At 32.1% G+C, this 27,841-nt stretch overlaps 1 protein-coding gene across 1 annotated transcript; it reads right to left on the bottom strand.

Annotated features, from left to right (window-relative positions):
* Window positions 1-24,652: 24,652 nt before the first annotated feature.
* On the bottom strand, window positions 24,653-27,614 carry LOC123689409 (trypsin-4-like). The gene is made up of 4 exons (XM_045629291.1): window positions 27,548-27,614; window positions 26,482-26,611; window positions 25,725-25,974; window positions 24,653-24,817 (listed from the first exon to the last, which is right to left on the bottom strand). The coding sequence occupies exons 1-4, from the start codon at window positions 27,612-27,614 to the stop codon at window positions 24,653-24,655; spliced, it is 612 nt and encodes a 203-aa protein (XP_045485247.1).
* Between the last annotated feature and the right edge of the window lie 227 nt (window positions 27,615-27,841).

Genomic DNA, 27,841 nt, shown 5'->3' with positions numbered 1-27,841 from the left:
TGATCACTATGCTGATTCATATAAAATGAAAATGATAGACGAACAAATTTGCTCTCTAAAAGATAAATGATTATGTCCATGCAGTTTGCACAATCGATAAATTAAAATAGAGAGTAAAATGATAAAATTAAAATTCTTGAATGAATATATTATTATATTAAAATATTATTTTTTCTTAACCTTCTAATACTTAGTTTAATGTAATCTATGTTTAAATATGTACCTAATAAGTTGATCTGAATAAAAGGCTATATTATTATTTATTTAAAAAAAATGCAATTGTAGGATTTGGGTAAAAGAATGTACAGGTTACAACATAATAAGAGTAAATGATAGTGTTTGGTTCCGCTTAACTCACGTACAACAACAGAATGATGAAATAAGTGCCTGCGTCTGGCTATACTCTCGAGTAGTAACTACTACGATTCATTTAATTACATTATGACAAACGAATAAATGCATACAGTTGAAGAGAGTGCCTGCGTCTCACTATACTCTCGGTGCGTGACTTCGACGATTTAGGAAATCTCCACGCTTATAAAACTAAGATAGCTTACGTGAGCAAAATGTGCATCCTTAACTCGTACAGATAGGTTTTCGTGTCACATTACCTTTTACATATTAAATCCTTCAAGAAGAGAGCGTACCAATTCTTAAAAGGCCGGCAAAGCACTCGTGAGCCCTTTGGCATTGAGAGTGTCCATGGGCGGCGGTATCACTTAACTTTAGGTGAGCCTCCTGCCCGTTTGCCCCCAGTTCTATAAAAAAAAGGATATTACGAATTTCCTTGCAAGAGTTATTCAAAAACAAAATGTAATATTTAAATAAATGCTTTATGTATATGTTAGTGTAAGTCTAAGGCAATAAATGTCACGCTAATAAATAAAATTATAATTCAATAGTAACATCCCTATATGGGTCTTGATCTTATTTTTAACTAGTAGGTATGTCTGTAAACCAGCCATTCTGGACGTTCATTTAGTCAGAAAATATTTATGCGTGACAAAAATGGTGCACGGAGTTTGAAATGCACGACTTCATACTTACTTACTTACTTTATCGTTTTGAAGGATTAATCCAATTAGTACACAATGGATAAACAGCGATACTATTTTTTATATACCATAAATTCGTGCGTAAATTTTTCATGTAAAATGTTTTCACGATTTCGTTTGGCAAACGAAAATTTTAATGGTTCGCCGAATGTAAATAGTGCGATATAATACCGTTACTGGACAATATTTTAATTCCATTTTAAAGCGTATATAATATGAATTTATCATGCGGCTTATAATGTGCCCGTATACAACAAACAAATGCCGGGGAAAGGCTAAAAATCTTATTGAAATAGTAGAATTATAATATTCTGTATTTGTTTTTAGTACTACCACTCTCATCAATACTACATGATTACTCTTACCCTAACGCTTGGCACGTTTCTATTCCCGCTTTCTTGCACGCCTGGGATCAGTCTGTGTACTCGTGCTGTTTGCATGCGACAGAGTTTTCGTTGCGTGGATAGGAAAATCCAATGGAACATTAGTGGATTAACTTATCTGGATCGACGTTGCACTTTCAAAGGTTAATACGAAAAATTAATTAATTTATTATTTCTATGGGTGGGATTTTGTATTCCCGCGCTAAAAGAATTGAATGTGCAATACGCATTCCAGTACTTTGTTGGACTTAATTCGTAAGACTTCTTGTTTCTAATGTTCGTACATATGCAACAAATTAATACCTACTACAATAACAATATTTAAAAAAAAAAATTAAACCTAATATTTAAAATACCTTTTCAAATCAAATAGATCCATTATCTCATTAAGCACACTAAAACAAACATTTTCCTACAACGTAGCCTTTTAGTATTATGAAGACAAACAAAACCTTTAAAACTCCACTAAATAACGTACATTCATACATTTGCATATCCGCTTCGCTCCGGTATAATCCGGTAAAAACCGGCTCCCGCCGGACGAAAGCTGTTCCAGTTTTTGCGAGCGCTCCATGTTGATGTTACGTTTGTTGAAACAAGCAAAACGGTTAGGATTATTTCACTGTTAAAATGTAGTTTCTTCTTTTTTGTTTACTTAAAATTTTGCCCAATGCGGGTTTGTGTGATATTTTTATGTTGCTGACTATTTGTTAATCGCACTTTATTCATTCATATTCAAAAGAAGTTTAGTAAGAAGATATATAGATGCTGTTTTTAATGCAACCGACTCCAATTTGCACTGGAAATGAGCAAATTCACTTACATATTTTATATTATAGTGTATGAGATCGAGGCGAAAGAAATCGTTTGAAAGCTACAAGGCCGACCATTACCCTTCTGTTCTCTTTGTACTAAATTAGTTTAATACTAAGAATGTTAACTGCACGATAGTTTAATTTTATTTATATGCATGGGGCATGAAGATCCCATAAATATAATGGTGCCAAGTCGTAAAATACATATTTGAAATAGGTTGCCTTGGACTTTTTGAAATCGATGTCTGTGTGAACCAAAACGTAGTAGGTATTGTATGATATAATTATGCATGTCTGCAATAAGATAATATTATTATTGCCATTTTATATTTGCTTTTAGATTTTTCTCCAATAAATCTCTGAAATATATTTAAATCACGATTAATTTTGAAACCTTTTACTAATGACAAGAATTTGATCCTTTCGCCAAAAAGAGATTGAACAATCGAATGAAGAATATTGTTGGCTATCTACTACTATTATCTAAATTAAAAGATTAAATATGACAGTTGATTTTATATATCTATATTGACAGACAGATACAGTTGATTATATGTATATATAGTTTAATTCTATGAATGAAACTAACATAAATTACTGTTATAGTAATGTCAGACTATGTGAAATTCACCAATCTGATTCTAGCATTAATTGTTTTAATGTCTATGATTGTTTGTGATATAAACTAACAATTAACTATTTCATGTATTTAAAGCCCACAGAATAAATTATACTGAAAAATCTATGATTTTTTTAGTTTTATTTACTTTTCCTAATCTGTTCCATTAACAAAACAACAGCAAACGTATCTTACTTAAGAAAGCATAAGATAGTAAAGATAATCCTCACACAGTAATTTTTCAGGCTTCGTATAAGACTGATGGAGGATTAGTCATGCGTGTGTGCGCAACCTTAGCACATCGTGACGTCACGTTAAGCCTCTGAGTAATTGGCTTCATTTAGAGTTCTTAGCGGATATAGAATTATTTTTGTTTGCTTCCGGAAGCTGGCTGTGTTTATTCACTTTACAAAACAAAAAAAAAACTCTGTTGGATATAGTTTTAACAACATGTCACGCGTTTTAGAAAGCTTATGAAGTTTCCTATATGGAGATCTTAAAAAATACCCTTTAATGAAACAAAATCAAAACATAATTTATCCATTTATAAACTTCAATAAATACCACAGTTAATCTTGAAGGACATTCTAAGCATATGGACAACAATTTAATCACCCTCTTGAATCGCTTTTTTGTTCTAGCTCAAGCCTAACCAATAATAACATTAAAAATAGTTTTAACAATAACTTCTCCCACTCTAATTGGCAACTCATGTCTGGACGTCATCTACAGCGGACTACCGCTGTAGATGCTTCGTTGCTGACCATGATCGACTATTTCAGTCTGTTTGTCTAGCTCTTCTAACAATATACACAATATGAAAAGATACACGGACTTAACATACTAAACATATATGTAAGAGATAATATAATAAGAGAACATGATGTCATTTGTATTATTAGAACGGAAACACCACGCAATATCAAAGGCATCTTACAAGTTGTAACTTCTCAATGTGTCAAAGTCAATTTGTCAGTTGTGCGTTTAATCCATCGTTAATGTAGTTCATGGATTTCAAGTCACAGTGGGATTAAAGGAAACGAGAGAAATGATCAGATTGCCAAAGAAGCTATAAAGGATTGGGACATAGTTCCATACATGAATTATTGTCACGATTGAGCTTCTCTTCCCAAAATCCATCTTTGGGAGTCATAGAATAATCTTTGGTTGAGAAGCAGCGAGTTCAAAGGCAAACATTATGCTGAAATTCAACCCAGGATCCCCAAACCAGGGTTCTTTAAAGTTAAAAGTTCTAAAACTGTCACTTCTTCTACCAGAATGCGTTTAGGACAATATGTAGCTTAACCCTTTGTTTCATTTTATTGTGTTTGTTTAATTTTTCTCGCATGTAGTTTCCCGACTTTTAAATTGAAATATAAGTTAAGTGTAAAAATATTACCATAAAACAAAAAAAATGCAGATGCTCTTTCATCGGCGCCTGTCTGTTTTAAAACTAAATAAAATTTCGGAAGAGGATAGTGACAACTTGGCAAATATTAATCGCTCGAATCTGTGACGTATATAAATTAATAATAGAGACATGATCATACCAAGTAATTGTTTTATTTAAACGGATTAGGGGCTTCTAATTAAGTGGACAGTCCGAAAACCCTGCCATTTCGGGATTTGAATGTCCCGAGCTGGTCTTAAATGTTTGTGATTTTAGGACGATTTTGGAGTACATTTAAAGTACACTCAAATTGTAATGGATTTTCAGGACTACTAACGCTTAATGTGGCTTGGAGTATAACACAAAAAACAAGTATATCAGTAATTCTTTTAAATATACTGGTTTTTATTGATATTCTGTGAATTTTAATTGCAGTGAATAGTGTGAAAACTATTGTGTGTATGATTTTATTGTGATTTTGCTGATTATAATTTATCGTTTTAGCAATACCTAGTTTACGTTTGCCAAAAAACATAATTTTATGTCCTATTAAACTTTGTAAAAAATTACAAATTTTAACTAAGTCGTTTAGTCATAGTTCTACCCAAAAATGTGTATACAATATAAAAAAACTAATGTATTAGGTTCATTAACAATTTAGTTTAACTCCAATTCTTATTCAAGTCACAATGATGTCATTAGCGCTGTCAATCATTTCATCTTTAAAAAATAATGTCGAAATTATACATAACATATTTGACTTACAATATATAGCAGATGAAACATAATTGTCTTATTTGACTTAAGATTAAGGGTCTGTTTCACAATGTCCGGATATGTTCCAAATAAGCCATTTATTACTTATTAGTAGGATAAACAGTATTTTTGCGTTTCACGACTGTCAGATAGCGCTATTTGTCATGAAACGCGTAGTATCTTATTTGGAATTTATGTGTTGCATAGCTATTGGGTACTTTATCCATAGATTGTGAAACAGGCCCTAAACGTAATTGGCTAATTTAACTTAAAATTAATAGTTCTATTATTATAATAGTTCATAGTCTGAGTCTTTACACCAGTTAGAACCGTGGAACTAAATAGTCAAGACTCCGTGATCTTTGTAATTGCAACAAACAATTCTTCGCATTTGTAATATAAGCATCGGAATAAAAATAATAGCTCGAATTGATGAAAGCTTTCTCGTGTTCACTTCGCTATTTTATTGTTCCCGATTGCAAACACTGACGGGCAATGAGAATTTATTGACATTATAAAGTTCATTTACAGATTAGTAGATTGCCATAGTCCAGTGGTGATCAGTTACAGTACAACACACAATAATGGAATTTAGAAATTAAGTTTGTACTAATTACAGTTATAAAGTATGTTTGAATTGTAAAATATTCAATTCAATTCAATTTCAAAACTGCTTTATTTAATCACACAAAAATTTATTGTATACGTACATTATTTTCTAGAATGTAATAAACTTATAAAATTAAACACATTTTTAAACCGTTTTGCTTTTTTAATCACGTATTAAACAGATAAAACTAAAATTATAATTTTTTGAAAGGTTTTAACAATAACAAACTACCTGGGAACTATGCAATATATATATATATATATATATATATATACACATATCATAAGGAAAATCGTATTTAAGTAAATGGAAGGGATTTATTATAAAAAATTGCGATTACAAAAGGTTTATTATTTATAAGTCCTTGATTTGAGAACTGGCAGTAAAAGTAAAATTAGAATCATTTAATGTATTTTTCTTTTTTGACGTTTATAAGAGTTCATTGTGTTACCTTTATGAATAAATGATTTTTGACTTTGATTTTGCTTACTTATATAGAACTAGAAACAAGTAAAACTTTGCGGATAACTTACGCTAAGCCGAGGAACAGCTCGTGAGGCGATAAGCCGAGCTAAACACGAGGTGTACCAGATAATCTTGTTAAGCTGATACCATCCATGTGGACCTAAATAGCGTCATAAAAGACTTGCATTCAGCATGAGATCTATAGTAATAGGTTATTAGAATATCGGGTCAACCAAATATTAGTTCTTGGTTTCTGTAATAAATGAATTAAAAAATATAACCGAAATGGACTAAAAAGTATAAAATGATATTTAATTTTGTATTGGCCTTGTATGGCTAAGTATAATTAAGAATAAACCAACTTTTATTTAGTTTATTAAAGGCATAAGTATTTGGAGAAATAATTAACGAAGTAATTATCCTTAAAAGGCCGGCAACACAATCGTGAGCCCATGGCGCCAGTGTCCATTGGCGGTATCACTTAATAGCAGGTAAGCCTCCTGCGAGTTTGCCCCCTCTTCTATAAAAAATAACGTTGTTTTTTACAGAACAAAACACTATATAGATTTAGAGCTTTTAAAAATGTAAACACAGCTTTTAATTTAAGAACACTTTTTGAGTTCATGTTATCCGCTCCAATATCGACTACTTCGATACTAGTCGCATCTGTAAAACAAAAGTGCTTTTGTGAAATAAAACTTAATGATATCTGTATGCCCCGGAGCCCGGGTGCACTAACAATAATGTTTTATAACAACGAAAATAATCACATTGCGATGCTCACCTCGAGATTGGAAGTCGTTGGAGTTTCGCGGCTACCCCGTTAAGGCGGCAAAGATTATTCGAGATAATTCGGTAATATTCTTAGGATACATTTTTATCTTTATTGCTTTAAAGTTGACAATATTCAGCGTGTTCCCTAATGCCGTATAAAATATATATAATAGCCTTTTTTGACATAGCATTATTATTATTTATTTTTTTCGTAGATCGTTCTTTTCTTCCACTTTTGCGTGTCCGTTTGCCAGGTGGCAAAGGCCTCCCCCAATCTTCTCCATTCTGGCCTTTCTCAGGCAAACACCATTATATGCGCTACTGTTGTACAAATGTTAATTTGAGTTGCCTTAAAATCTTATTTATTATAAGACACGGTAAAACACATGAAATCACATTTTTCAGGTGGCATATAAAAAGAAATATAATGATAGTACCTATAAAAGAAAACATATATTAAAATATAAATCCTGACTGTATAATACGATTCAGTGGATTATCTGCAACGTTTTTGTCTATGAGCAGAAGCGTTGTTTTCTGGAAATTAGACAGAGCTTCAGTGCTCGCGGCGGAAAGCTTATTTACATAGAGAGTGGGTAGACCCTGAAATACTGATTATTTCTATTATTTCAACCCACACTCCTGTTTCATTTCTTTAATTCCTCATCTTAGATGAATTTGCATAAATGTTACTCGTTTGGGCTTTAGCCGCCAAAGCAGAATATAATTTTGATGAATAATTTGTTTTCAGTTGTAATTGTTTTTTGACTCGATAGACAACACTTTTGAGGCAATCCACTGCTTGTTTTTACGACTGGACTGGTATGGTTTTTGGTTTAGTTTTGAAGAAAAACTTGATTTTTATGAAACCTAGTCTAAGAGTAGTTTGGATATCTACGTAGCTACATGGCTGGTTTTACAAAGAGGACTGCAAAACCAAATGTTTTATATTCAAGTGAATATAATATGTATAAAATGTAATATAGAAGTGTAATTAATCAATTTTAATTCTAATATACCTAATAACTAACCTTAAAATTTAATAATTAAAATATTTTATGTTTTATTGGATTTGATGAAGTAATTTACACTTGGGTTTGTTACTAGAGTTACGACTAATTCTAAAATTTATATATTTTCATTTCTTTGCACATACATTTTATTGTTTATAAACATAAATCATCCTGCAATCATCAGCAAATCAAGCCGCCACTTTTCTCCGGGCAATCATCGGAGTACTGCTGTCACCTCTAAGTGGGAGGTCCCCAGTAATAGCTCCTTTCACTAACCGTACAACGAAGAGCATATCGAACCGTCGATCACCCTTTCGGAGCTGATTGTTACCTTGGCGTTGCGTACTATTTGGAGACCGTTGTATCCGTATTTACCATAGATAATGTACGGTGGAGTATATGGTGGTGTTGATACCTGCAGCTCAGTTTCACCGTCGAACATCGAAGCCGAATACAAAACGTATCCCGTCAACGTCTGTCATTCCACAACTGAGGGTTTGAAATAAAATCTTTCTTTTGTTTTTTATTCTGAAATCTAAATAGTCGGTGCATGCTTTAAAATATGAAATAACTCACTGTGCCTTTAGAAATATAATCAAGCAAAACTATAGTTAATTTGCGAAGTATTTTAAGCACTAACCAGTTTATAGTATTAATTAAATAATAACACGTATTGTTGCAGCATGATTAAGATGCAAATTGCTTTGTACTCAACTATACGATCTATTGATCATAATTATGTTATGGCGATGATAAATTTATGTGAGAAATATGATTTAGTTTGTGTATTATAAAGGATATTGAATTATTGATTTATTCTACTTGTACTCGAACCTATTTTTACCAAAAACTTTTTAGTTTCTTAATTCAATATGAATCAATATTAAAATGCATAACCCTTAGAATATGTATGTATATTATTTAATTATTATTTTAATAAGTAATAATAATAACTTTGTTTGTAAATAGTATGGTTATTATTAGAAATAAACAATTTTTATATTCTGAATTCGTTTGCTCGTAATATTATATATGTATTATATTTTTTGTTAAATTTAATAATTAATTATATTATGAGCATATCGAATATATTATATTTAAAAAGTTTTGTAATTGTAATTGGACAGACATATTTCTTCTGTACTTACTTCATTAGCTATATTTTGTTATATTTCTTACCAAAATATGTTGGTCTTCTTTTGAGGATTCGTAGACCAGGTTTAAATATATGACCTCAACATAGAAAGTCGTATAAACTAACAAAGCCTATTTTTTATAAACCTTTCTATTTAATTAACAAAGGAAATTAATATTTAAAACGACGAAGCTTTCATGACATCCCTTTAATAACCACAAAGAATTCACTCAAAAATGCTAGGAGCTTTAAGCTCGAACCAAAAACCAGCGAGCCAAAAGCTGTAAAAAACTTAACAATTATGTTAATGGCTACGTAAAAAAATCCCAAAAGTATCCAGGACTTCACCACAGTTTTACTACTTCCAGTAATTCAAATATATTCTAATATAAAACCACCACCAGGAATACCGTTATAGAGTAGCATCCGCATCCCGCCATGCGATCAGATTTATTTTTCAGGGTGCTCAATAGTAATTTATGATGTAAGTCTTGTTAATAATTATTATTCTTCTAAATATAACTCTTCGACTCACACAAATGGGGCTGATTGATAGAACATTGATACAATTTAATAAATAGCTATAAGTTATAAAAAAATATATCGAAGTTACCATAATTGAAATCAAATAATTTAATTGATGAACTGGTACGCAATTTAACACTTTAGTCACATTTTAAAACAAATCAACTTAAAATAAGGCTCTGTTTCACAATGTCCGGATAAGTTACAAATAAGCTATTAATTACTTATAGGTAGGACAAACACTATAGTTTGACGACTGTCACTCGCTATTCGTCATGAAACTCGAAGTTTCTTATTCGGAACATTTTGCTTCCGAATAATTTATGTGTTGCATAGCTATTTGGTACTTAACCTATACATTGTGAAACAGACCCTTATTGATATAATATTTTTTCCTTGATGTGCCGCCACATTATGATAACAATTTCATTCATAAATGTTAGATCTTGTTTTACTACATTTTTTTTAAATTTTTAATTCATTATTTTTATATTCTTGATATAACTGTTAGATATTTTTGCATAACTACCAATTTACTATATTCTGCTATTGGCTGGCTTAGTTCCAGCGAGTTCATTAGTAAGGATTAATTGAATCTTGTCGACTTCGGGAACATTCCTTGACTTTGTCTATTGTGTCGATTCTTGTAACGATACTTTGTCAGCTTCCGCCCTTGTTGCTAGTATGTCTTTCCTTACGATTAAACAATTCAGTGACGGAGTCTTATCCTCAGACTGCATTTGATCTTTTATCAAGGTTGCCTTTCTGGGACTGACACATATAGTAGATTTTTTCGACTACCCGGATGCTTTTCTACACAGTACAAACGAACGCGCATATAAAAAGAAAGCTAGTGCACAGCTATGGTGAAGGTTGGACCTCAAATTAAGTGTCACATTCTCAAGCTACAACAAGCTACGATCCAACATAATGTTTAAAGAACTTTATTTCTCAATACAAAAATAAAGTTAAAAAGTAAAATATAATTACAAAGTTAATATTGTGTAAGTATATACGAGCGAGATAGACGTCGCCATTAGCCGTCCCAATTTAAGTCTACTATGTTCACTCTACATGCATCTTAAAGCCTTTTTGAATTTGTTAAACGCACCAATATTACGAATTTTAGACGGTAATCGATTAAATAATTGCATAGCCTCATTCCTAATAGTCTTCTTCAAATAATTTGTACGCGGCTTCGGCAAGACGCGTTCGACGAGTATTGCATGTAGTTATGTATTTGATTTCTTTTATTTCTAAACTACAATAACATATAATTACTAAAATCAATTATTAATTTAAAGTGTTATATTCAAACCCAAAGTGTTTTAATTCATAGCCGGCTCAAGATTATTCGAAATGTGCAAATCCAAACCACAAACGCCTATCAATCGTATTACTGCCGCATGAGCGACCACTTAAATTAGAAATCCAGATGAATTATCGTTTAAATCGATTCAAAAGCCAGTTATTAGTATTCACTAGTCATGGTAGGCATACAGATTGCAGATTACGAGCTCTTTGACTACCGTTCTATTAATTTGATTTTTCCGGCAATTATAGGGACTATTGTAAAATGAGCTGGGTTGGCCTAATTGTTTTTGACTCTCCTCCCTGAGATCCTAGATTCGGGTTCCGACTGTGCACCAGTTATTTTGTCTATGTGTGCATTTATAATTCGAGCGGTGAAGGAAAACATCGTTAGGAAACCCACTTGCCTTAGATCCAAAAAGCCTATGGTAGACTACTGACCTATTTATTGACAAATTATTATTCCGAGGCCTAGTCCCAAAAAAGGCAAATTCAAAGGTTTATTCTTAATAAAACAAATATATAGTGTATGTATGAAATATAGATATTAAAGTAGTTCGAAAACACGAAAAAATTAAACTTATAAGCTGATGGAATCTTAATTAGCACTGAGTGCAGCTTAACTAAATAAGATACGAATCCTTATACTCATATAAATAAAATTTAATTTGTTTAACTAAATAACGCTTCAACGTTTTTTATATAACAAAAAATGTGTTTATTTTGCGTTGAAGAGACAAATTTACTTCCGCTAAAACTGTGCGATTCGACTATTGAACGTTTTTAAGGGAATATTAAATCTCATATTTTAACTAATATTTCCTGCAACTGAAATGCACTTGTTATAAATTTTATTTTAAAAGATATTATATATAACTAGAATCTTATTATTATTAGTTATTAAGGGGAAATATAAATAAAAGGGTTAAATTCATAATCATATTTTAATTATCTCGTAGTACATAACCAGTGTTTATCGCAATAGTGTATATAACAATATGCCTAATCATAATCAACTACAACAACTGTTTGTATTAACCATATTTATTAAATACGCCAGTCATCAGTATATAATGACGTTACATAATAAGATTATATGATTCCTCAATATGACATAAATAGACAATATACAAAATAATCAAATATATCGTACCTTAGATATTATCACCTTTGAATGTCAATGAGCCACTTTAGGTATTACCACTTTGGAAGTCAACCAGTCACTGAACTACGCCACCGTAGCTCCGCTCTTTTATACCCGTTAACAAACAAATACGATTCACAAATGAGGGTAGGACAAAATAAGTTTGTTTAGAATTATTAGTTTTAACCATAGAGTATAAAATATTAAACAGATAATAATTATGTCATTTATCACAATAGGTACATCTAGCATTTATTTTTAAATAATAGTTATAATAATTACATTTATATATTACGGCCATACTGACAAGTACTTCGCTCTCGAAGTACATTACATTTTACTTTTGTTTTGCCAAGTGCCTAGACGTGTCAAGTCCCCTCCACCCGCTGCTAGTGGGATAGACTTGCACCAAGCAAATGACCGACCAGCGGAAACAAATTTTTTACCGTTTACCTCGTCATGCAAGTCCCATTCACCCACTGCTGGTGAGATAGACAAGCACCAAGTAAACGATTGTCCAGTGGATCTTTTTTAATTTATAAATAAAATCACATATTATCACATATATTATATAATCACATATATTAGGTACCTAAAGTATTTTTTATAATATATCTCTACAATCAACAGAACAATAATACATGTCTATCTAATTAGATAAAGTAAATATCTATACAATCAACAGTCAGTACAATAATGTAAACGTAATTAGGTAAAGTACTTAATAATTATAATAACTTGGAGTTAATGTGCCATATCATTTTCGACATTTATATTTTCATCAATTAATTCGCCTGGCCATAATCTTAACTTTTCTTTTGCTACTGAAATATTTCGTAAACTACCTATACCTTGTAGAGCAAAACGATCATTAGGAAGGATAGAAGATATTTCATAAGGCCCTTTAAATTTAGGTGCCAATTTATCATTACGCCTATGATTTTGAGAGACATACACTATATCTCCTACGTTAAAATTCACATTGTTACGACGAGTGGTGTCGAAACGTTTTTTGAATTTTTCTGCTATTTGTAATAGGCGTAGCCTAGCTATTTCTCGGTCGCTCTCTAAATTATTTGAACTTTGTCTATCATTTTCGTCAAGTACGTCGTCTAAACGAGCTTGGACAGATGGAATATTTGCGTCTACACCGATAAGTAGTCGCAAAGGGGTAAAGCCTGTGGATTTTTGTACAGTTGTGTTAATTGATTGTTGTACTTTCCACAGAACGTTCGGCCAATCTGACTGTTCATTGCACATAGTGTTAAGCATATCAGTTATAGTAGACACGTAACGTTCTACTTGACCATTACTTCTGGGAGTACCCGTGGAAATCAAGTGATGTTCTATATTTAGGTCATCAAAAAATAACCTAATTGGACCACTATTAAAATTAGTTCCCCTATCAGAAATTACTATAGATGGAGTTCCAAATAAGGTAATGATATCACGTAAAACTGGTACTAATTCTTGAGCGTTAAGGGTTTTGAGTGGTTTAAGCAAACAAAACTTGGTAAACCCATCTACTATTAATAAAATATGTTTAAAACCTTCATTTGACTGGGTAAAAGGCCCTGTACAGTCTAAGTGTATTGTATGGAAAGGCAGTGCGGTTTTTTGTATTGGGTGTAAGAAGCCTTGCTTAGGGCCATGGTGACTTTTGCGTTTGATGCAAACCAAACAATGAGACAGATATTTTTTTACAAAACTTGTCATAGCAGGAAACCAGAAATGCTCACGTATTTTAGAGACAGTTTTTTCGAAGCCAACGTGACAATTTTCATCATGGTAGAGACGCAAAATACTTAATCTTGTACCCTTTGGAATGTACAACTTTAATTCCCCATTTGGATTAACTTTGTAATATAATAAATTATTACGAACTACATATTGGTTTGAATCATACTCTCCCGTTTGTACACCATGAATAATTGATAGTATTTCGGGGTCTCTTTGTTGTGCAAGTTCTAACCAAGATTGCGGGTCATTTATTAAATTTACTGTGATATCAGCAGACATGGGGTCCCCAACAGGATTGCGACTGAGAAAATCGACATGGCTTATATACTGTCCTTTTTTGTAAGTAATTTCAAATTGGAAATCCTGCATATATGTCCACCAGCGAGCTACACGTGGTGATAAATCTTTCTTATTCATTGTTGATTTAATAGCGTTACAATCTGTGATAATTGTAAAGTTGATTCCTAGTAAATATACTCGGAAATGTTTCAAGGCATTGTAAATAGCTAGAGTTTCTAAATCATAAGAACTATATTTTGACTCTGCAGGTGTAGTTCTTTTACTAAAATAAGCGATAACTTTAGAATCTCTATCTTTTTTCTGGGTTAAAATAGCACCATATCCTATAGCACTAGCATCAGTATATAACTCGGTTTTTAAAGTAGGATCAAAGATTGACAACAATGGTCTGGATACTAAGTAATTCAGTACATAGTTCCTCGCAATGTCCTGTTCCGAACCCCATTCCCATTTTTGATTTTTCTGTGTTAATTTACTAATACAAGCAGTACGTGTTGCAAAATTTGGGATAAATTTCCTAAAATAAGAGGCCAGGCCCATAAATTGTCGTACTTGTTTAATGTTACGAGGAATTGGTGAATTTATTAGGGCCGAAACTTTAGATGTACATGGCCTAACACCTTCTTCAGATATTTGTCTACCCAAATACTCGATACAGTTAACAAAGAATTGACACTTTTTAGGGTTAATTTTAAAACCAGAAGTGGTGAGAGCTGATACTGTTAGTTCTAGGTATTTTAAACCTTCATTAATAGTTGAAAATGGAATAAGAATGTCATCCATATAGACAAGTAGGAAATCTAAATGTGAAACGGCTTTGGAAATTGCCCGTTGAAATACGGATGGCCCATTACAGATGCCAAAAGGCATTTTTATAAATTCATAATGTCCGTCAGGGGTTGAGAAGGCTGTATATTTAGAAGAGTGTTCAGATACTGGAATTTGATAAAATCCGTTTTTCATATCAATTGAGATATAAAACTTGGCTTTCCCTAATTTGTCGATCTGATCCTCAATAAGAGGGAGAGGGTATGTGTCTCTTTCAATGATTTTATTTAGGGACCTATAATCGACGCAAAGTCTGTCACTACCATCTTTTTTTTTTACTAAAATCACAGGACTTGAAAACGGTGATTCGCTTTCACGAATTATATGGCTATCCATTAATTCCTGGATAATGAGTTTTACTTTATCTCTTTCACAAGGTGCCAAACGATAGGGACGATAATTTACTACTTTGTCACTTTTTAACCTTATCTTTAATTCTCCTGTTGTGACTGACCCAGTTTTGTTTAATATAGCAATATGTCTCTCAAAAATATCTATAATTTGGTGTTGCAATTTTTCTTCTAAGTGAATTAATTTTGATTTTAACTCGGCCATTTGGATATTACAAAAATCTGGCTGGAGCAAGGTATTTACGTGTAAGTCTACATTGTTAGGAGTTTTCCTCCGAATTCTACTTCCATCACAATCTGTTATTATCTCAATGTCAGGGTATTCAACAGCATTTCTACCGATTAATAGATTATAATGAATTTTTTGATCATTAACGACAAATAAATCAAGTTCGATATATATATCATCGAATCTTACAGGGACAGTTATTTTACCCGAGACTTCAAATCTAACGTGTCCTATTCCCATAAGGTATTTGAAACAAGGTAGTATATTACATTTAAGCTGTTTAGCTATGGATTGTCTGATTAGGCTACAATTAGCACCTGTGTCTATTAGGGATTCAATTGGAATGTCGTGGATAAATACGACTGTTAGCTTTAATTCGCTTTGCCTAAAAAATTAACCTCACTTTTATTAGGGTCGGTTTTCTCTGAATCAGAACGTGCTTTATACCAGCACACTGAGTCAGTGTGACCGATTTTTTTGCAGAAGTTACATGTAACCTTATCAGAAACCTTACTTTTTGGAGTACTAATCAATGTTTCAGTTGGCGGATTTCGGTTTAAATGGCAGTGAGTTTTGATGTGACCCGATTTACCACATAAATAACATTTTTTTCCTTCTGAAGTATTATTTTGGATCTCTAACTTTGGACGTTTGGCTTTACTTTGTCCTGTTATACTGTAATAATCATTTTGTTCTATTGGTCGTTTCTTGGGTTTTATATAACTGGAGAACAAGGATATTAGCTGAGAAGTGGTTTTAACATTACTGTTGAAAGCAGCCATCCTGACGTTCACATCGATTACGCTACCGCAGATTAGTTCGATTAATTGGTCTTCAGTGAATGATATTTTCGTACTACGTAGCAATCTAAGCTTTTCCCTAGCGTATTCGCAATAGGAATCTGCAGAATCGGAATTGTATGACACGGCCTTGGATAGTTTTTCAGACAGGTTCCGTTTTTCAGGATACAAGTCTGTGAGGTCTGTACGGAAATTTTCCCATGTTCGACCTTCTGACGGTATCCAAGACTCAAACCACAACAAAGCGGAACCTTTTAAAGCCTTACCGGCTCTTGCGACTGTTGTGATACTGCTCCATCCAAATTCTTTTGATAACTCCTCGATGCTCTTACACCAGCCTTCCGCACCGCTGTCACTAGTTGCTGGGTCGAAGACCGGGAGTGCCACGTCGTCATCGGCATGACGACGACCAGAGACAGCATCAGTTATTGCCTTGAGCAGACCTTCCAAGATAGTAGGATCCATTCTGAAACTTAGATATAAATGTATTACTAGGGGTGAAGTAAGTCTATCCCACTTCTGATGTTATAAATTTTATTTTAAAAGATATTATATATAACTAGAATCTTATTATTATTAGTTATTAAGGGGAAATATAAATAAAAGGGTTAAATTCATAATCATATTTTAATTATCTCGTAGTACATAACCAGTGTTTATCGCAATAGTGTATATAACAATATGCCTAATCATAATCAACTACAACAACTGTTTGTATTAACCATATTTATTAAATACGCCAGTCATCAGTATATAATGACGTTACATAATAAGATTATATGATTCCTCAATATGACATAAATAGACAATATACAAAATAATCAAATATATCGTACCTTAGATATTATCACCTTTGAATGTCAATGAGCCACTTTAGGTATTACCACTTTGGAAGTCAACCAGTCACTGAACTACGCCACCGTAGCTCCGCTCTTTTATACCCGTTAACAAACAAATATGATTCACAAATGAGGGTAGGACAAAATAAGTTTGTTTAGAATTATTAGTTTTAACCATAGAGTATAAAATATTAAACAGATAATAATTATGTCATTTATCACAATAGGTACATCTAGCATTTATTTTTAAATAATAGTTATAATAATTACATTTATATATTACACTCATATTTATTTAAACATAACATAAATATATGATGTAACTATGACGCATGTGTATCAATATAAATTGAGATGTTTCCTGGAAAATATTCTTCATAAAGCGAACTGTAAATATTATTTTACCTAATGGTTGATGCAAGAATGAAATGTAATAAAATGTTATGATTAATAATTGTTCATTTAAATTTATATCATCAAATTTTTGATTCTACTACATAAAATAACACTATGGTATTTTTGGATTTACTCACGATGTTTACCTTCAACATTCAAGTAAAGAGAAAAAGCACATTTAATGCACATAAAAAGAAAAATATAAAGGTGTATAGTCGGGTTTAAAGGGCATGACCATAATGAGACTTACATGCTCAAACCACAATTTAACGTGGTCTGTTATAAATTTTATATTGTACATATTATAGTATTCTATACTGTTCATAATTTAAAAATAATCAAAAAATAACGTATGTATGTATGTCAGTATGTCAGTCTCTATGTATGTATGTCAGTCTGTAAGTATGTATGTCAGTCTGTATGTATGTATGTCAGTATTGAACAGTGCGCACATCACCCACCCGTATCACCTCGACGTCCGCCGTTCCACAACTGCGCGTTTTTCCAGGCAGTTTTTGCCGCGCACCACCACTCTGTGGAACCAGCTGCCAACTGAAGTATTTCCGAACCAATTCGACTTAGGGTCCTTCAAGAAAAGAGCGTACCAATTCTTAAAAGGCCGGCAACGCACTCGCGAGCCCTCTGGCATTGAGGGTGTCCATGGGCGGCGGTATCACTTAACATCAGGTGAGCCTCCTGCCCGTTTGCCCCCTGTTCTATAAAAAAAAAAAAAAAACATAATATGGTGCGCACCAATAGTTCATATTTTAGTTTAGACAATCATACTTAAGGAGTAAACTCCAGTCGTGCGTCGGAGCTGACACACATAATTTTTTTTTAATTTTTTGTTTGTTGTTATTATTGGTTCCTATATACAGGGCGTCCCACGGCGATGCCACACGGAGGGAAAGTATTTTACATATTAATGATAGGATATTTTACTGAAAGAAGACATCGTTTAATTTTTAATAATAAGTCCATGGTAATTGTGAGCTCATGAAGAAGTACCTACTACACTTTATGTATCGCTTTGTTATTATCATGTAGGTCTTATACCACGTAAATCTCGTATCTCAAGTGGGTAGATTTTTGAAATGATAATGTTAATTGTTGGAAGCATGGGCAATTCAGAGGAAATTGAGGAAAATTCTCTGAACAAAATTTTAAATAAAATGTAAAATTTTATGTTTTTAGTTTCATTTAATATGCTAGGTTATTAAGGAAAAAATAATGCTTATGAGTAGCCCTTTCAAACGCTATTATAAAATACATGTAATTTTACTGCCACATTTGGTGGGTTCGATTCCCGGTTGAGGTAGGCAACTTTAAAAAAATCTGTGAATGCAGTTCTACTTATTATTAAAAATTAAATGAGTTCTTCTTTCAGTAAAATATCCTATCATTAATATTTAAGGTACTTTCCCTCCGTGTGGCATCGTCGTGGGACGCCCTGTATATGTATTATATATTGTGTTGAAACTTTCGTTGAAACTAATGTCACTACTATTTTGTTAATCAAGTTGATAAAGATTAATTTTCATTAAAATACATATTGTGTATTTATAGCGTATTAATGAATTAACCCTATAACTCCCTTGTAATCACTGATATTTAATAATAAATATGACTAATGAATTCAATCCGATTATAACAGTTTAATTAATATCAAAGCCAATATAACCATTAACCGCCCTCATAAACATTGTATTTGCTAATGGATATTATTTTATGTACGCAACGGTTCGGTGATAACTAATTATCCTATATATATTATGTACTGTGGAATTAAATAAATTTCATCGTTTATATAGATTACAATAGCGAAGGCATGTAGGTATGGCTTCGCTGAAATGAAAAATATATACATTATAACTATTGTTTTTCTTAATCTACGATAACTGATTCTGTATAGGCACACAAGATCGGTGGAATAGGACAAAGGGCAAAAAACTACCCCATTGTCTTCCACTTTTCTTTATTGTATACCAATCTTGTTCAGGTCTGAGTCTTATCAGCCATTTCCATGCTTTTATCGACCTTTTAAATTGTCTACCTACGTTTATTTTATGGCCCCTTGGTTGTATAGTGTTACAATTTTGCTCCATTCATCGGCTCCTTTTTTTGGTATTTCCAGCCCATTTTAAATGTTTTGTTTTGTATGTAACGTCAGCAAATCCTGTTTTATCACTTAAATTTTATAACGTATTTTGTTAATTCTTATTTTCTATCTAATACTTATTTCCTAAGCTCTTTGACAGCTGTGAGAATTGCTAGGATGCATGTGTCGAAAAGTTTTCTCTTACATAGGTAGATTGTAAGAGAAAACCAGTTGAAAATCTAACTAATGTATACAAATATTGTAAATCCTATTTATTAATTTGATAGAAATTTATAAAATCTCCTCTCAAATTGTATAAATATTATATTTAACATTTTTATTACGAACAATATCTCATATCAAAAAGGGCTTTAAATTTTATTAAATTATGACAGTGACTATGCCAAAATATGTCATGAATACCATGAAACAGCATATCACGGGAATTTAATACAATCACTTAGGGTCAACTTCAATGTGTCAAATCTGATGAGGGTCAAAATGGCTAGAAGAGACAATATCGACCTTATTTTAATTTATATTTATAAGGTTACTAATACAACCACAAACAAAAGCTTTTACCTGGTTTTGTTTATTCACCTAACACAATCATACTATAAATAAATATTTTTATTTTTCTAAGAAAACCGGTATGATTTCCTCAAGATGCTTTCCTTTACCGAATGAGCGAATTAATAATAATAATAATAATTTATTTTAAGTTTGTCTCACAGGAAAAATTTATATCTAATTGCGCTAGTAATATAAATAAAATTAGTCAGGTTCATCAGACGCTGAACTAGATGTGAACCTGTATTTCAGCATACACCGCCCAACCCTTTAAATATATCAGAGAAAAACTCGAGCATCAAGTACATGACTCATTGGCAAAACATATGTTATAATTTACAATCTATTTAACAAGTAATTATATTATGGTGTGGAGTGTTCAAGTGTTCTCTGTGAGCAAGGTGAGAGGGTGTATGTGTGTGTGTGGGAGAGTGTGCTAGTACTATATTACTCAAAAGAATACTTTAATGTTAATATATTATACCTGTATATAAATAATATAATAAATAAATGCCTTTCAATATTTTTTATAATAATCATGTTGAATAGTTATTTCTACAAGTAGTTATATCTATTTATTGATAACCAAATTGTTCACTTGATTCGAAATTACGACCACAGGGTTGCAAAGCCAATGCACGCTCGGGCAAACTTCTCATGCTTGAATTTCTGACTCCTTTATAATCAGAGTCCTAATAAATCGCAGTTGAAATAAATTGCAAACTTGAGTACTCGGCGAATTATCAAGTTTGGTCGACTTCAGTTATTTGTCTTCCTTTCTTCGCTGAACTTTTCCGCATTAATTACTTACTAATTGTGCACTGTTACTTCTATCAACATTGTTTTATTTCATTTGAAGATAATTGTCTATCTAAGGATATACTGTATTTATACAATTGATATATTAGAAATTATAATATCATCAGCAAATATGATAATATCATTTTGAAGCCTATTGCCAAGACCGGAAGTACTTATCAATTACAATTATATATAGATTAAACATTTACATTATATACATTTTTACTTGATTTTTTTATATATTAATTTAATACTCATCACCAACTACTCATAAGACAACTAATAATTTAGAAGAGGCAGGCAATATGAACTTAAGACAAAGACGTAAATTTTAATACTTGCAGCCTCGAGCTGTTTTCTTACTACAAAGTATAATATAGAAAGGATAAGATACTATCGATCCGAGACTAGACGTAGATAATATTTAAAATTGCAGCAGTGGGAGGGTGTAAAGAAGGCGACAAACTATTTCTTATTGGACAAAGACGAACTCTGAGACTGACAAAGTAAAAATGTACCGACTCTAGAACTTTTTATTTTCGATACACTGTAAAGAAACGTGCACTTACTATTAGTTCTCGCAATATCTCTTAAATTATCTTACCTCTTCAATTATGTGGCAAATATTAGCTCACAGTAGAAATTGGAGAAACCGGTAGATGCTGCCTGATTTCGATATAAACGGATATGAATTGTTTGACAATAACGGGCCATTGCAGAAATTTGTATAAATATGAATTACTCCAAACTTTTTATACAGTATGGCCAGTTTTGTGGAAAATTTAACTCAATAGGTGAAATATGCTGGGTCTAGTTCAGAGGCTTACTTTACGAGATCAGGTGCGACACTAGGCAGTAATTTGGTACTGTTGGATTTTCTGATTATGCTGAATGATGTAGCGGAAATCGTCAAGAATTTGCTCATACATGTCTTGCTCTTGGCTGATGATCTTATAAATAATTTTTAGCAATTCGTTTGCTTATTAGTTGGACTCATGCATTGCAATGCTGATACATTAGTCTGCTGAAATCAACTGAATTTTTTTGCTTAAAATTAGTTAATCGTAATTTTTTCTAGCACATTTTATTTGTATTATTCTGGTGCTATTTTTTCACTCAATTATACAATGTTTAGTCTTAGATTAGAGTATTTTCTCGTAGTAGTTCTGACTACGGTGTAACTCTGTGAAGTAACCATAGAAAAATAAAATAAATTCCATTTCGTAAATAACAAATGGTAGAGGTTTACGTTTCAAGCTTTCAACAATGCAACCGTTGTAGCAAATAATTTAACACCGACTCGTGGTCTTAACTTGTTGTCGGAAAACACGTTTTTTTCATTTGAAGACAAATGTTTTAAGAACGGCTTTATGGCTATAATTATATTGTTATATCTTAATATATATAAATCGCGTGTCACGTTGTTTGTCCGCGATGGACACCTAAACTACCGAATTAACTAATCAAAGTTGGACACCATGTGCAGTTTAATCTAACTTAAAAGATAGGATAGGTTACATCTCAATTTATACCTGCAATATTATTTAATTGCAAATATTTGATTATTATTTGATACAATTATAACATGGCGTTGTGTTAAAAGTACCAACGTTTCACATAAGCTATCTAACTTTCACGTAAATTCTACCGTTTTTACTACTATGTAATAAAACCTTTGCCACAGTAACGCTTGGCTGCGTCTGCTCGTATCTATATATCTTTATAACAGCAAGTAGTTACATATGAGGTTTATATGGTTTAGTTCAGTCTATTGAAATTAGAAGGTTTGCCTTACATTACTGTAGGATTGCTGGCCACCAAAGTATTTCTGAACCGATTCTACTTAAAATATAGACAAGTCAGTTAGCTTTCCAGACACTGATATTCAAATTTTTGGGTCTTAAACGTATCGGTTTCCTTACGTTTCCTTCAACCACAGAAAAACGTTTGGATAACATACAAATCTATTAATTGGCACAGAAGTGATTTGTACGATTGGAGGGCAAAAGTCAAAATTTTGAGAAATGTTTCGTCGCCAAATAATGAAAATAATAAGAATTCTTATAATTTTAATTATCTTTATGTATGAAAATTATTAATAATTTCTATATTTTAGTAATTGTCTTTTAACATTTTATTAATCCATGGTAATCCATCGTAAACTTTTGCACATAATCCCTGACGTTTTGGTTCTGAAGGCTCGAACATTATTAGGATGACTCCCACAATTTTTTTGGCCTCGTTAACTAGTGGCCCTCCGATATCACTCTATAAAAAATGTTATATTAGAAACGCACTACACATAAGCAAAAACATATAAATTTTTTTTTATATGAACCCATAAATTCTTAGAACATTGTTAATATATATAAGCCAACAGGTTTAATAATGTTCTTAGAACATGATGACATATTTTATTTATTTATTTATTTATAGCATTTTAGCTATTGTTTTTGTTGTCTATGATAACTGATTCTGTGTGCCCACTGGCAAAGGCCTCCCCCATTTTTTTAGTGTTAAAATTTCAATTGGAAAGGACATGACAATCTTCGAATAATAGTGCCATATCATTCATTCGATGACATATGTAACTCTAATTAATTATTTCGTCATCATCAAGAGAAAACATCAGAATCAAGATTAAATGCTATCTGTGACTTGAGTCAATTAAATACATTTGCAATACACGGGAAATCATTTTAAGGCAGGCTCAATGTGAGGATTATATATAGCTCTATAATCGATTATGATATATAAGGCGCCCGGTATGAGAAAAATATGACAGGTAAAATCTACTGATGAATTGACCTCGTTACTTTTTTGGTGCGCAACTTTCTAATTTAGTTGTATTTTTTGGTGCGTAACTTTCTTATTTGGTTGGATTATTTTAAAAAATTAATGATAATTGTCAGAAAATAATAATTACATAATTTATCAACATTCCTAATGAAATATTTGTGCACATCTGAAATTGACTATTGTGAAAAGTTTAATGTAAAATATTTCGCCGATTAGTTATAATAAATGTATACAAAATGAATAAATATATATTTATATATGTTTATTATTTTCATTAATTTGTTAATTTAGCCTTTCATATGGTATTAATCTTATTTTCAGTTGGATAAACTCTTTTTGCGTATGTTTAGACAATTTTTTTTTAAGTAATGTTACTATTATGTTTGATTAAATATTTATTACGGCAAATCCAGTGATAATGAGCAAACAAAGGCTGGAAAAACAAAGGTTTACTTACGAAATATTCTTTATCGGTATCAAATCCTTTATTATTTTTAATGGCCAAAACAGACTTATCAGGAGATAATTTATTACACGCTCCTTTAAAACATGCGTTATTACTTAGAGCTGTTACTCTTTTCACTTGTAAATTATTTGTTGGATTTTTATCCTGAAAAATAAATATTTTTTTTATTATAATTAATAACATACATACCTTTAAACGCTATCAACATATCGATATATTTTGGGAATGACAAAAGCATGAAGAGTTTCTTTTTGTAGAATAAAAAACAATAAGCTGTTTTATTATTTCTCTAAAATGGATTTTGTGTATATTGTGGATTATTTTTACTTAAATTAGGTTAATCATTGCAGTAATTGTTTTTAGAGTAACCCATCTTGGGTAATTGCCTTCTCCATTTGTTTTACTGTTGTTTGGTTTTGGTTTGGTTCAGCTACTTCAGCTTCAGCTACTATTCGTCCGCGACATCAACGAGATCATCCTACCACCTTCGCCGCGGTCTACCAACGCTTCATTTACTTTTCCTTCCGCATGTTCGAGCGTGTCGTTCGAAATGTCCTTCGTTATCCTCCAGTTGGATGTAGGGACAGTACTTTGTAAGAGCAGATTCTAAATAGTCGCATAGTATATTTCACTTAAAATACTTACTGTTAGCGACGAACTTAGTACATATGATTAATGTATAAAATATCCTTCCTTAAGTCCCAAAATGTATAAAATTATTATTTAAAACAACCTTGTGTTACCGCAGTAGGTAGGTATATAGATCCACCAAATACAATAATTAAAATTCAATTTAAAACCACGCGACAGACAAGTAATTAATAGACAATCCTAATCTACATGTAATTAATATTTATCGCGGCGTTCCTAACTCAAATTTACACACGTACTGGTATAAAGCATGGATTACAGTTCGTACGGTATATGTTGATACAGTTTCCATTATTTTTATGCGAATTGACATCTCGAATGTATATTTTATAATCAGGCCGAGTTTGTTCGTGATATCACACAGACAGATATGACGTGGTATATCAGGTGCCGAACACCGATACTCCTTCCTCTTACCTACACAAAATGGTGACTCAAGCCCGTTCGCGGTTACGGTAGTCTCTTTCAATATTAATATGTATGAGTTTAAAAGGAAAAAAATGGTTGATACGTCTTGAAAGCGTATTTAAGGTTGATAGACGCTCTAGAAAACAGGCATTTGAATATTAGAATTGCCATCTAAAATTCTAATACATAACTACTAAACGAATACATGGACCAATAGCGTATATTTTTTCTCGTTCTCACTCTCTCTCGATCGGTCTCAATCGCTCTCTCCCTTTTCTTTGAAAAAGTGCTGCACATCTTCGTGACGTTTCATCCGTACATTTTTTACAATCATGCGCCTAAAGTTTCATTTCAAAAAACATCATAGTTTCCGATATTTGAACGCAGAACCTTAGGATTGAGTGTCAAACGCGTAAGTCACTAATCGAACAACCATCTGATATGAACCACTAACCCCTTTAAGCTTCCATCCTAGTGCAAATAAATTATCAGCAATTTTAGTTGGAGCTGTGGGAAGATCAATCGGCATCACGAGTTTGCTGTACGATATATCCTCTTTAGTCTTCAAAAGTGCTAAGGAATATGCGAAATTCATATAATCGTAGTTCGGGTGAACTTCTATTTTCTTTACATGAACACTTAAAGCCTTTGAATCTGTTTTGTCAACCGTCCCCGTCACAACAAGCAGATCCTTTGGTTGTTTACTGGAAACAGTTATATTTATTACCTTTACAATTCATGCTAGGCTTATACTATATATAAAAAAGAAAGTCGTATTACACTATTTATAACTCGAGAGCGGCTAAACCGATTTGGCTGAAAATTGGTGTCACGGTGAATACATAATTGTCCCGTTTGCCCCCTGTTCTATAATAAAAAAATAATAAAAAAAAACACTCTGACGCTCTGAACTTTTCTATACACGACTAAATTAACTGAATATTAGAGGCGTCACTAAAACGGTTTTTAAATCGATAACAAGGATTGCGTTTTGCTTTACTCAACGAAAGTTCACTGCAAAATTGTAGATCACACCAAAATAGTGATTAGGAAATCCGAATTCGTGATCTACCGAACACTACCACTCTCCTCCCTCAATCCCGTGGGTAACCGAGAAATTTGTGGTTTAAAAAAGTATAAATATATAATATATACACACCGATATAACTTTTGCTTAGGTTGGCTTATATAATTATGTTAAAAATACGTACTCATAAACAAATTGCGGAGATGTTAAAACCCAATTGCCACGTAATATTGTACCACTACAAATGTGTTCGTCTGCCTCTTTGATTGACACTACATATGGAACCTTTTCCCTAGAAACATCTATCGCCTCCACTAAAACAAATTAAAAGTAATTTTAAAACTCACATTGATTTCAAACAGCGATAGTGAAAGAATCTATTTAAATCATTGATATCCAGGAATGTGTTGGACACGGTTTTTTGATAATTTAATATCATAAGGTTCCCTAAATTAGATTAAACAAGAATTATGACAATATGGTTTTTAACTTTCAAGGAATTTGTTAAAATTCCTCGCCTGCGCTATTCAGCCCAATATCATGGGCGCGTGCAGGGTTATTAAGCTTAAGCATAGATTTCGACTGAATCAAGAAATTTCGTAACGAAAATAAACCTAATACACGATGATGAAAAATGATTTGCAATAGCTTTACCGCGGCAGTCCCCGAAAGTAACATGTTTTTTTATTGGCCTGGGACCTCGTGTGAATATTCATAGATGTTGTCTTAAATGATTAAATATTTAAAAAAATATAACGTTCTTTAAATAAGCATATCCCTTTCATATTATGTTTGTCCGAATTAAAAATTATATCACAATTCAACAGACCATAATATAAATGTTATATTTCCTGATACTATTAATTTATTTTTTCATCTACATGATTCTAAAACTAATTGCATCTGTAATAGATAACTCGTTTTTTCGTCGTTCAAGGAATGGAATATTCGAAAAAGTGTTTTTTATATCAGGTTTTTGTAAAAGTTACATTACAATAAAAGTTAAATTTAAATAAAAAAAACTCAGTGGCGCTACAACCTCTTTAGGTTCTGTCCTCAGATTTCTGAATCTGTTTCATGATCATTTTTAAATCTAATAGGCAAGTGATGATCAACCAGTGCCCAGTGCCTGACACACGTTCCTTCACCGTTTATTGGTGCACAGTCGGGGATCGAACCTACGACCTCAGGTATGAGAGTCGCACGCTGAAGCCACTAGGCCAACACTGCTCATATTAAAATTATCTTACCCAATATGGCTGCCAGCAACGCAGTAAATAGCACGGACGACTTCAACATTGTAAAACCAAAAACCATTATACTACGAATGTTCTCAGTTTTTATAACAATTGATAATATAAAAAAGAGGTTCTACTAATTACTCTTTTTTAATTAAACAAAGTCAGATAAAGGTGTATCTAGATAATATTCAAATAATATTATACTTATTTTATTTTTAATACTTGATTTAATTATTTTAGTTTTCATCCTGATGTTTTGACTCTTCCTGTCCTGTGTGTCTACGCTAAGATGGAAAGAGACAG

Source organism: Pieris rapae, chromosome 8 (genome assembly GCF_905147795.1).
Source record: "Pieris rapae chromosome 8, ilPieRapa1.1, whole genome shotgun sequence".
Taxonomy (NCBI): domain Eukaryota; kingdom Metazoa; phylum Arthropoda; class Insecta; order Lepidoptera; family Pieridae; genus Pieris; species Pieris rapae.
Note: the sequence above shows the minus strand (reverse complement) of the source record. Positions and strands in the feature narration are given on the sequence as shown.